Source organism: Entelurus aequoreus, linkage group LG15 (assembly GCF_033978785.1).
Source record: "Entelurus aequoreus isolate RoL-2023_Sb linkage group LG15, RoL_Eaeq_v1.1, whole genome shotgun sequence".
Lineage (NCBI taxonomy): Eukaryota > Metazoa > Chordata > Actinopteri > Syngnathiformes > Syngnathidae > Entelurus > Entelurus aequoreus.
Window position 1 is genome coordinate 18,989,748 of NC_084745.1, and position 12,209 is coordinate 19,001,956.

The following is a 12,209-nucleotide window of genomic DNA, read 5'->3' on the forward strand; positions in this document are numbered from 1 at the left end:
AAAAGCTTCTTATTTTGTTTTCTTTTGACTCTTTGTGTCTCTGTTTCCCCTGGTGTTGCTGCATGCCTATGGTAAAGATGGGAATGCTTACCTTATACAGTTCCTTTAATTTTACTGAGGTAACATTCATGTTTCTTGTTCACTTGTGTTTTCTTCGTTTGCATAAACCTTGTATAGTCGCTTTGAAAAAAGTTGGCTTTAATAACCTCTATAGCTTTTTTATATCTGTCCACTTAAATGCTACTGACAATACTTCGACATTAAATTCTCATTAAATGAGCCATTAATGTTCACCACATATCGTTTAGTATGATTTGTAGCATGCTCATAGTTGAGTTTTTTTCATTCGTATGACAATGTAGTTTGAATCCGCTCTTTTGCGTGTGTGGTTTATTTATTTTTGCATCTCTTTTGCAGCCTTCTTGGATTTTAGAGCTCCCACCTGAAAAAAAATGCTTTCTCGATGTGCCTCTCTGTGACACAGTACAATACCAAATGGTGATAAAGTAGTATTTGCTAAGTTGGCCTTCTCGCTAATGCTATAAAACATTAGCTATTTGTATTGCCTATCATTTGCAATCATAATACTGACCCCTCTGCCGTTGGTGTAGTCATTCAGCAGCTGCAGCATAAGCTGGGTGTTTGTGTTTTTTCAGCTGGTTGACACCGACACGCCTTACCATCCTCAAGAAACCACCAACATGAGAACACAGACGGTAGCATCCTACTTTCGAGTGAGAGCTTGTTTTCATTCGCTTGTTTTCCACTAGTAAGCTAACCGCCCAAAGCTATGCTGCTGTTTCTTACGCACCTTGTAGTACTCCCTGATGGATCTGCTGTCCAAGATGGTGGCGGGGCAGCCTCACTTTGTGCGCTGCATCAAACCCAATAACGACAGACAAGCCCACAAGTTTGATCGGGAAAAGGTTCTGGTCCAGCTCCGATACACTGGCATTCTGGAGACGGCCAAGATCCGCCGGCAGGGCTACTCTCACCGCATCCTGTTTGCTAACTTCCTGAAGAGGTTGTCGTTTTATCGCATTGGTGGTTTTGTTTGCATCCGACTAATGACGCTGGGTGCTTGCAGGTATCACATTTTGGCTTTCCATGCTGACGATGAGCCAGCTGTGACTCCTGAGGCGTGCACGATGATACTGGAAAAAGCCAAGCTGGAGAACTGGGCCATGGGAAAAACAAAGGTAGAATGTTAAATGCCAAGCTGTTTTGCTTTTACCAGCTGAATTTGAACGTAACGCAATGTGTTTAGGTTTTCCTCAAATACTACCACGTAGAACACCTGAATCTGATGGTGCAGCAGGCGACGCAGTTCATCATTCTGCTCCAGTCTTGCATCCGAGGCTGGCTGGGCTGCAAACGCTACCGCCGGCTGCTGAAGGAGCGAGAGCAGGGCGCCCTGGTGCTGCAGTCAGGTTAGTTAACTGTGCATGGTTAACAAAAAAAGGACAATGTCATTCTTGGTTTAATTTCCAGCATATAGAGGTTACATAGTTCGAAAGAAGATTTCTAGCGACAAGAAAAATGTGAAGCTACAAGCCTTCATTGTCCAGTTTCAAGCCGGTAAGAACCTTGCTGGATTGGACGAGGGGGGACCAGCTTGTTTTAACTGTCTTCTTGCTCAGTCTGCAGGAGCTATCTTGCAAAAAAGAAGTACAAAAAGATTGTGGCGGAAAAGCAGAAAGCAGCAACAAGGATTCAGGCGCACTACCGGGGTCACAAAGAAAGGAAAAGTTTGAAAAGGAAACGGTATGCAAAATTCTCTATCGTGTAGTGGAAACACAAGGTTACAAGCTAAACTGTGTCGCTTCATGTTAACCCAACTTAAAATCCACCTCGTTTCTAGAGAAGCTAAGGAGAAAGCTGAAAATGCACTGAAAAATGAGCCAGGGAAGACCATCACTCAGGATGTTTTTCCTGCTTTTGAGGGAGAAGAAGAAGAATCCAAGGCTGCCGTCGTCCTGCAAAGCAACTTCCGAGGCTACCAGGATAGGAAGAAGTTTAAGGAGAGAAAAAAGACTATGGCTGGAGCGGAGCTGGAGCTACCATTCATCCTGTTAGAACCTCAATGTGGACAAGCGCTCATAAGCGAAGAACACGAAGACGGGGCTAAGAGTGCGGAGGATGACGACGAAGACAGCACATACGAAGCGGAGGAGAGCGAAGGCAGTGACCACACGCAGGTGCCGGAAGATGAGGCGGAGGTTGAGCTTGTGGAAGACGCCTCGCCTGAAGATTCGAGGGTGTTGGAGAATGGAGACGCCACAAGTTTGCAAGAAGAGATCAAAGCTGCCGTCCTGATTCAGAGTAACTACAGGGGTCAAAAGGAGAGGAAAAGGCTTCAGGAGGAAGTCGAGATCCAAGGCAAAGCAGATGAGCAGAAAGCGTCAGAGGAGGAAGGAGACTCTGAGGAGACCAAAGCGGCGTTGGTGCTTCAGAGTAACTTCAGAGGCCATCAGGAACGTGAACGACTTGAGGAGGAAGGAAAGATCCCTGGTAGGAAGACCAGCAAAATCAATGATGATGCAACCTGTGAGAGCCGAGAAGCAAACGTGGAAGCTTTGAATCCAAACAATGTTGAGCTAGAAGTGGCAGAAGAGGCTGTGGATGTTTCTGACATTGTGATAGAACATAAAGATTATGCAGAAAAAGAGAGACGGGGGGAGGAAGAAGAGGCTGCGGTGAAGATCCAGAGCAACTTTCGAGGCTACAAGGAACGCAAGAAGCTGAAGGCCTACAAGCAAGCGGTGCAGGACGAAGCCCAGCAGCTGGAGAGCTTCTCCAAACAGGTGACTTTGTTTTATGCAATCATCACTCTCTAAGAACCTAACCCCCAATCACTGCTACGTACATTCCGCAGATCGCAAAGACTTCTCAGAACTTTGTGGCCCTGCAGCAGAAGTTGACAGAGATTATCCAGGTCCATCAATCAAACCCAGAGAGAAACGGCATGTTCGTGAAAGGAAAAGCAGTCAACGGCTTCGCTCCTCAGATTCACAAATCACGTAAGGGCATAACGATGCGAAATGTTCTACCTGAGAATGGCGTTTCATTTTATTTATTTTTTTACGAATATCGCCAAAACTACTTTATTCTAATGTTTGTCGCAAGGATTTTTGTTCTCTCAAAGCTCAGCCATCTTACAGTGGAGTTCAGAGAGTCATTTCCTGTTGCACAGAAAGTGAATGTCTATGTTTTGGTCCTGAGCCAGTAGGGTTGGAAATGTCGGCCCCCGTCAGCCTGCATTTCCATACTGCTCCTGTTTTCTCCGCACAGGGAATAGATACCTTTATTTCAGTCTTTTCCTGCTGAGGGATGCGATGTTATCTGTAGCGCGTTCTCGTGAGTCTTTGATTAGATCGGGAAACCTGTGAAAGTCAAGTGGCGAGGCAGGAAGAGCTTCTCTATCCGGCGTGTCATCAAAATAAGTAATTGCTTTTTTGGAGGGAGGAAGGTTAGTGCATGGTTGGGGCGGGGGAAGAAGGGACGGCAAATTCTAAAACGCTGCCCACCGCCACTCCTGAAAGGCGAGAGGACGGTAATAACCTTTTGTTGGCATCATGTCTTTTTTTGGATTCTCTTATCGAAATAGCACTGGAAAGCAATAATGGACGCTGAAATGTCGTATGTCATGCTCACATTTCAGTTAGACTTCACAAAATGGATATTTACATCATGTCTTTTTAATGTTTATTTTTAATCTACAGTAAACATGTTTATTAGTGCTGATTTTAGAGATACTCATTGTACATCTATCATTACATTAGGGGTGCACAATAAATTTCGGACCGATAATTATCTAACTAATGTAACAATGATGATGTCATACCGATAAATCAGATAACATTAAAAAATAATGGCAAAAACTGATATTTGAAAAAAAATCAACGCTCCAAGGAGGTAAGACTGCTGTAGGTGGGCTAGGGTGAGCAAATCAAGTGCTTCTTTTCTCCTACCGCAAAGGACAGGGTGTCCAAACTACAGACTGTAGGCCATGTGTGGCCCGCCAACCTGCGGTAGTCTCTAAATAATTATTAAATAAGAAAAGTTTAAAATAATTAACATCAGATATAATCTCCTCTTCGGGCTAATGTGAGTAATGTTTGTCAATGACAGTGTGTATTTAATTTTAATAAATATTTGAGCATAGTGTAGCAATCCAAGCCCAGGATGCAAATAATTAGAAACCAACACATTAAGTCAACACACGTGCCACACAATGTCACATGGCCATGGAATTATGTGGATATTATTAAGAAAAATCATCTAACCATTTTACACAATTCAAAATTACAAAAATCTAATTCCACTACAAAGCATGATGAATAATATGCAAAACTCTGCTTCAACTTCTCGCATTTCATGTGTTTGATATTTCTGATTGATTTCAAAGCGTTACGGAGGTTGTCAGGGAAATAAGGTAGAAGTAGAACATTCACATAAGAGTTCAGTTTGTTACCTATAGTTAGCTTTAATTAACAAACTGAAGTGTCTGATAATTTCCTGATATTGTAAATTCTAAATCTTTTACATGTGTAAATTATGTACACATGACCGTAGTTACGTTATGTTCCTCGTTCTGCTATAGGCATTACCCTATTTTTCGGATTATAAATCGCAGTTTTTTTCATAGTTTGGCCGGGGGTGCGACTTATACTCTGGAGCGATTTATGTGTGAAATTATACCGATAGAAGAGGAAGCGGCGCATTATCTACCTTTGGAGTTGGCAGAGTTGTTTAGAAACGACACAGAGGAAGAAGATTTAATCGGATTTAGCGATTAGAAGTGACAGATTGTTTGGTAAACGTATAGCATGTTCTATATGTTATAGTTATTTGAATGACTCTTACCATAATATGTTACGTTAACATACCAGGCACATTCTCAGTTCGTTATTTATTCGTCATATAACGTACACTTATTCAGCCTGTTGTTCACAATTCTTTATTTAATTTAAATTGCCTTTCAAATGTCTATTCTTGGTGTTGGATTTTATCAAAAAATTTCCCCCAAAAATGCGACTTATACTCTAGTGCGACTTATATGTTTTTTTCCTTCTTTATTATGCATTTTCGGCCGGTGCGATTTATACTCCGGAGCGATTTATAATCCGAAAAATACGGTATGTATTTGTGTGTGAGTGCGCGTCTGTGTACGTGTGCATGCATCCGTATGACAGCGTATTGATGATTTACCCCAAAATTGGGCTTTATCCTTGTACTGTATTTTTACATGTTTATCATGTTTGGGAAACGTCCCTCTTCAATTTAATATTACATAATATGCCAAATTAATGCTTTGCGATCACAGATCTTGTGTGCAAACAGCTGTGTAAAGTTGATCAACACACACACACGCACAGGCAGTATGAGACAGTATACTGAGTTGGAATAAATGACATTAAAGATAGAGGTTTTGTATTAAAATTGGAACTACAAGTTACTGTATATTTTTTTTATAAATTTCTGAAGTTAGTGTAGTGATTTAATCATTGATTAAATGTATTTACATGCTTTTTCTAATTGCATTACAGGCATGGTATTACATTACACATCTCATGAATTTGTAGCGCCGAATAAAAACCTTTGGACACCCCTGTCATAGGAAGTCATAAACTTCCCCGAGCTCACTGTAAACAAATATGGCGATCGCGTGGGACTTCTTCACGGTTTTAGAGGACATTTGGCGTGCTATTTGCACCTAATGTTCTGCAGAAATTCCACAAGAAGGGGAAAAAACACATATATTTTAACACATTATCAGCCACCTGAAACATCAGGTGTTTTTTAAAACCTACAAAGATGACTGTGCGATCTAAGAAGCTGCCCCAATATCAACTGCAGAAAAAGGTGTGCACAAACTACACCCAATCATTACATCTAAATTATAAAAATAATGGATGTAAAGAAGTTATCTGTATCGGTATTGGCTTGAAGAAAAAAAAGTGTAAGTCCCTATTTATAATGCTACTACTGTGGATGCATTTTCAGGCTTCTGATTGACCAAAATGCATACACCGCCAGTGTTATTTTAATTCTTCTATTTGCCCTTTACTGGCTGTTCTTTAGATGAGCAGGTAGCCTGAGGCTACATGTCAACTTATGCGTGTTATTTCCCGGGGCTGCTGCTGCAATGCCAGCTCGCTTTTCCATAAATTAATGCACATAATAATAACTCCATCACAATGGTGTGTGTGACACGCACAAAGAACGTGCCCGTCACAATGCTCCTCACGGGGGGAAAGTCGTCAAAGCTTAATCAAGTTTTGTGACAATTATAGCTGGAATCAATTAGAGGCTATGTGAAATTGGCTTGTGCTTGTTTCTTTGTAATACAAAGTGACCTTTCAGACAGACCTGCTCATTCATATTAGAAATTTTTCGCCTGTTTTGGATGGATTTTATTCACCTGTTTTTCCTTGCTTGAACATGATTAATAAAAAGTAACACTGAAAGGTCACTGTAATATATTTGCAATAACAGTGGAATATTGTCGCCGTCCATCACCGTTGACACCAATGATAGATTACGGCGTGTGCGCTCCCTCGTCGCGCACGATGTGGCCACAAGCTGCTCACAAAACCCCTGTCGGCCACGCTCGGCAAAGTTAGCAAACACTTATTTTGTGTGTCAGAGGTTGATTGGCATCATCTCTGTTGGAAAATTCAAACCCGCCAAGGCCTGGAGGTTAAACTGCAGCCAGAATGGAGGGTCGCTCGATAAGCCAAAGGTCGCACTCGGGTCTGCCCTAATGATTAAACTTTGCCTCGAACGTGATTATAACCACTGGTGATGCCTGCACGCTTCAACTTTTCACACCAACTTAGTCAGGGAGAACATTTTCACTGTTCAATGCTTTGTTTTGACACAAATATTCAAGATATCAAATAAGCGCTGCAAGCTACAAATCCTTTGTTTTTAAAGTTATTGTGCTAATTTTCCAATAATTTAAAATAAATATCAGAGGAGCCACAGTAATGTATTAAAAGTGATCTAAAAGAATCTAGCCTTGGTGCTGGAATTGAGACGGTTTAAAAGTGCTTTTGTAAGCCCTGGTGTGTCTGTAGCTTCAATGCTAACGAGCTATGTTTGGCACTTTTGTACACTTTATCCACTTTTTACATATACTCTGTAACTCTGTAACTTTTCCAACGTAATAGATGTCATCTATCACTTGATTACTGCGCTTTGGAAAACTTACGGTGAAACTGCTAATTTCCAGGGGACGCAAATCGCATGCTAAACGCTTGCTAGCTTAAATACCATACCATACCAACTTTATTTAAATGCTAACACATACAGTAAAGGCCAAAAGTTTGGAGACACCTTCTCCTCATTCAATGCGTTTTCTTTATTTTCATGACTATTTACATTGTAGATTGTCACTGAAGCATCAAAACTATAAATGAACATGTGGAGTTATGTACTTAAAAGGTGAAATAACTGAAAACATGTTTTATATTTTAGATTCTTCAAAATAGCCAGCCTTTGCTCTGATTACAGCTTTGCATACTCTTGGAATTCTCTCGATGAGCTTCAAGCACACCTGTGAAGTGAAAACCATTTCAGGTGACTACCTCTTGAAGCTCATCAAGAGTGTGCAAAGCAATAATCAGCGCAAAGGTGACTATTTTGAAGAAACTAGAAAACATGTTTCCAGTAATTTCTCCATTTTTGTGTTTTGATGCCTTCAGTGACAATCTGCAATGTAAATAGTCATGAAAATAAAGAAAACGCATTGAATGAGGAGAAGGTGTGTCCAAACTTTTGGCCTGTACTGTATACAGTACAAGACACATTTACATATTTCCCCATTAAAAACATCATACCCCAAAAAAAAAACATTTAACATGTTCAATTGTTTTTTTGGACTGTATATGTCAAAAAAACATGATACCCACTGTCTGAGCAACTAAAACTGAACTTGGTTAAAGGATTTTAGTCTAAGTACTTTTTGAGCAAATTTAACAGTACCGTGATAATTATGGTCACAATAACCTTGATATGAAATGTTTATATTGGTCACAAACGTTAGCAACAATAGCGTAGCAATGTAAGCTGCAGTGCTAACACTACACTCACATTTTAACAGCAACGTCATGCTGGGTTAGCCTATTGGCTGAAGAAAAACAAAGATTGACAGATGTGGCAGAGCCTTGGGCTTTATTTTAGCAAATAAGTAGCAAAGTGTAGCAAAGCCTGCTTTTTTTCCATAACAAGCTTGGTTAGCTGTTTGCTGAAGAAAAAATAAATCATGAAACTTTATTTTAAATATCTGTAGTGAAGCAAAGAGGGTTTATTTTTTTGTTTGTGGCCTAATGAAAACCTGCAACTTCAAAGGCAATTCTGAAAAGTGCACATGGAGCAAGTATCACCTTTATGTTAACTTGTTTTCATAGTTTATATTTCAATAGTTATTGCAAGTGACTTTGAAAGTTTGTATGTTTTATGGTGCCTGCCTTAGGATATCAGATTATATTTAGCTGTTCTAACTAATTTTGGCATCTTTAACTGTGATGCTTTTGCTCATATGTTGATCAATGTTCATTGTCCTAACTAAAATAGTTCATCAATTTCAAACAAGTGAGGGAGACAATAGATTTTTCTAAGGTTTGGTGCTCATAAACAGGCTCTACGGACATAATACTGGTAGGATATCAATAAAATGTCCCGTTTGCATAATGAATTAAATGAAATGAACAGACATTGCTAGATCTTGTCTTTGTCTCCTTTCAGCTGACAAGAGGCTGTCGAGGCCCCCCCGCCGGACCCTGCAGCCAAAGACCCTCAACACGCCGGAGGACTGCACCTACTACACGCTAATTCATGTGAGTCCACAAAGACAGTCTTTTTCAACATTTCCCTACTTGCATTGCTCATGAAGGTTTATTGTATGATCAACCTAAAGGTTATCAAACTTCAGCATCCGTAGTGTGTTTTTACTGTCGATGATCACCACTGACATGTTCGCGCTTCCTTCCAGCGCTCCATCCAGGATGACAAACGCAAGCCCAGAAAAGAAGGGTAAGTCCATTTTTAAGCATGATTTAACATCCTCTTTTGCACACAGTGAGCCAACGCAGTGTGGCGCCTACATAACGACAGTGTTTAATGGTGTGCGGAATCACAAACCTCCTCTGGGAAATTTACTAGCGTCTCCTCGCGTCGCGTCCACCCGTCGGACACGATATCTGTGGAAATATGAACGTTGCTGTCCTTCAATGCAAGACACTGACGTGTTGTCATGTGGGTGTTGTTCGAGGCAGACGGGTAAACACTGGGGAAGCGTTCGGTTCTTAATCACCACACTCTGTATTCTACAAGGGATGTCCAAACTTTTTTCACCAAAGGCCGCATACTGAAAAGTCAAATCATGTGAGGGCCATTTTGATATTTTTTTTATTTTGTAAAAAAAAAAAAAAAAGTGGGGATTTATGAACCCCACATTGTACGAACTTTTAGATTTACAAACCACAGACCGAATATAGATATGCTTTGGTGTATTAATCGTTTCAATTGACCCATTGTGTCTCTCACAGAGCCGCCATTTTGTGCCTGGCAGCACATCCATTGTGGGAGGGCTGTTCAATCTCTGGTGCTCATTCAGTCAGTAGAGCACAGTGCTGCCGTTAGGTACTTAATGTGCCTTTTAAGTGTTTTTTTAGCCTTTGTACAACCTTTTTTAGTTTTGCTAGCTAGCTCAATGTGAGTCCAAAGAAAACTAATTGAAACATTTAGGAAGTATCCACAGCGTTGTCGACACAGCCTTTCCCCACTCCCCCTCCCTTCGGCTGCGTGCAAAGAAAATTAACAGACAATGTAAAGTGAATTTTGTTGTAGCGACCTGGTTGTTAAATTTCATTTCATGTTTAATTTTGTGATTACAAAATGTGAGTGCACCACAGCGGTTCAGCTAGTTGTTGTCCTGACTTTATTACATAAAAAGTTGATCCATCACTCCCTTGTTTTGTTTATATATACAATACTGTATACCACTTGATATTGTGTTCAAAGTCTTTAAACCTTTACTAATACATGGACTTTTGTCGATAGCTGGAACCCATTACAACGGAACCTCAATTGACAAACTTAATTGGTTCTTGAACATGGGTTGTAAACCAAAACGTTTGTATAGTAAAGCAACTTTCTCCATAAGAAACAATTTTAAATATGAATAATGGGTTCCAGACTTGACAAAAAAAATCCTTATTTTAGTTAGTTTATACACTTTGAACACAATATAAAGTGCTACACAGTACTGTATATCAACAAACATAACTAGGAGGTGATGGATCAACTTTCTCTTTATTAACAACCCAAAACAACAACAAGCTGTCCTCTTTATGCACTGCCCTGCCAACACGCGCATACACACACAGTCCCTTTGGTGCCCTCACAAACGATCAGAAATCACAAAAATCCTTAACTTTAACAACCACATTGCTACAATAACAAACATTTAAAAAAGTAAAATCCACTTACATTGGCAAAGAAGGAGATCAGGGATGAGGGGGTGTGTGGGCGTGTAAGAGGCACCCCTGAACAAGGGATAGATCATAACAATTAAATCCTGAACCTGCTTTGTCGACTTGTGGCACCACTTATTTACTCCTCGCAAATAGTCTTTTTTTTCTTCTTCTTTTTTTTTACTCCACGGCGATTCCATTCTTTTTTCCACGCTGATCTGCTGTGTTTTGGGGACTATTGAGTTAACAAAATGGACAAAACTTATTAAAAGGTAGTGTACTGCTCAGCATATGAAGTGGAGGGCTTTTTCTCCCCAAAAATGCTGCGCACTACTTTTTACCTGCAGGCGGGACACAAAATGAATGAAGCGTTCGCACACAAAGGGCCTATTTGGGTCGATCTAAAAGCTTGTGAATGGAAAAGTTTCCAAATAGAGGGGGTTGTAAATGAAGGTTCTACTTTATTCATATTAATACTGTGTCTTATTGTAAAATGTTCTTTAATATACATTTTTTTTATTTTCAAACCCTGTTCAAGAACCAATATTGTCTGTAGATCGAGGTTCTACTGTACTGTATTTGGATGAAGAAGAAGAGGCCACTAAGCACACACCTGTGGAACACCGCTGTTTAGAGTCATGAGGGGAAACAAAGCATCACAATGATGATGGTGACCGCCTTAAATGGCAAATCCACCCGTGATCAAGTCTTTTATGGACTCCTCTGTCAATCACTCTAAAGATGCAGATGATAGTGGAGATGATTATAATCAACACAAAGAAAGGCATCATCATCATTGTGCCTCATCAGCAGAAGAAAGCTGCAGATAAACAAACACTTTCCTGTGAGCCGCTCCTCATGTCATGAAGGCTGATTGGAATATCTGTCATGGCTGGTAATGTGTGAAACTTATTGATCGCCATGTGGACATTCTCACAATGGGTCAGCATCAGTCACACAGAGGTCAGAGTGTAGCGTACAAGAATCCCACTCTCCCTTTTATGAGTCTTTCCTTGTAGTCCAGGTAAGCTGCTGGACGTGGACGAACAGTACTACCAGGCCTTACCCACCAGCAGGTCTACCCCCGCCATTTTTACTGAGAAAGCATCCTCCAGCGGCGTCCAACGGCGGTGGTCCATGGATAGGACGTCCTCTGTGGTGGCCCAACCAGAACCTGTTGTGCAAATAGAGTCCAGCCAGCGAGTAGCCACTGAGCCCGAGTCTAAACCTGCCAAAGACACCAGGTACTCCTCTGATAAGACCAGAATGTTCTAGGTTTACAGAAAATACAGCAGTAGCATGTTAAGTCATTTACCGCAAAAAAGTAATCACTCAGAGGAAAAAAACACTTTGTACAAATTAACTTGTTTATCCAGAGAATATTCTTATAAAGAAACAACAACCTCGAGGCGGCGGCCTCTTAAATGAGTGTACAGATGGCGCGCATGTTTGATGCCGTCGTCTGGCAGTCGTGGCGATTTAGAGTAAAGCTAATTACGGGAAAGCCGCCTGCAGCTACAGGAAATTGTTATTTTCCCCCAAAACAAATTTGGGATGTTGCAATCTTTACATCAGTTGGGCCCCAAAAATGTAACTAAATCTATCCTAACACTGCATTTCAAACGACCAGAAAGTCAGAAATGTGCCACTCAAAGCATGTTTATAGAAAACATGGCTGATGGCCTTAAATATGTTGTGACTGTTTTGATTCTGAGAACACTTTCTGCC

General features: G+C 40.6%; 1 protein-coding gene across 13 annotated transcripts in view; it reads left to right on the plus strand.

Annotated features, from left to right (window-relative positions):
• myo3a (myosin IIIA) overlaps positions 1-12,209 on the plus strand; it is a 71,038-nt gene that overhangs the window by 57,617 nt on the left and 1,212 nt on the right. For 4 of the 13 annotated variants that reach the window (XM_062020969.1, XM_062020968.1, XM_062020967.1 and 1 more), the window contains exons 25-37: positions 78-119; positions 418-498; positions 657-734; positions 819-1,024; positions 1,088-1,199; positions 1,268-1,430; positions 1,492-1,578; positions 1,641-1,764; positions 1,862-2,804; positions 2,876-3,020; positions 8,752-8,843; positions 8,999-9,039; positions 11,501-11,725. In XM_062020969.1, coding sequence (XP_061876953.1) covers positions 78-119; positions 418-498; positions 657-734; positions 819-1,024; positions 1,088-1,199; positions 1,268-1,430; positions 1,492-1,578; positions 1,641-1,764; positions 1,862-2,804; positions 2,876-3,020; positions 8,752-8,843; positions 8,999-9,039; positions 11,501-11,725 — 2,339 coding nt within the window. The remainder of the gene's footprint in view (positions 1-77; positions 120-417; positions 499-656; positions 735-818; positions 1,025-1,087; positions 1,200-1,267; positions 1,431-1,491; positions 1,579-1,640; positions 1,765-1,861; positions 2,805-2,875; positions 3,021-8,751; positions 8,844-8,998; positions 9,040-11,500; positions 11,726-12,209) is intronic. The other 9 variants (XM_062020980.1, XM_062020981.1, XM_062020976.1 and 6 more) reach the window with 5 other exon arrangements.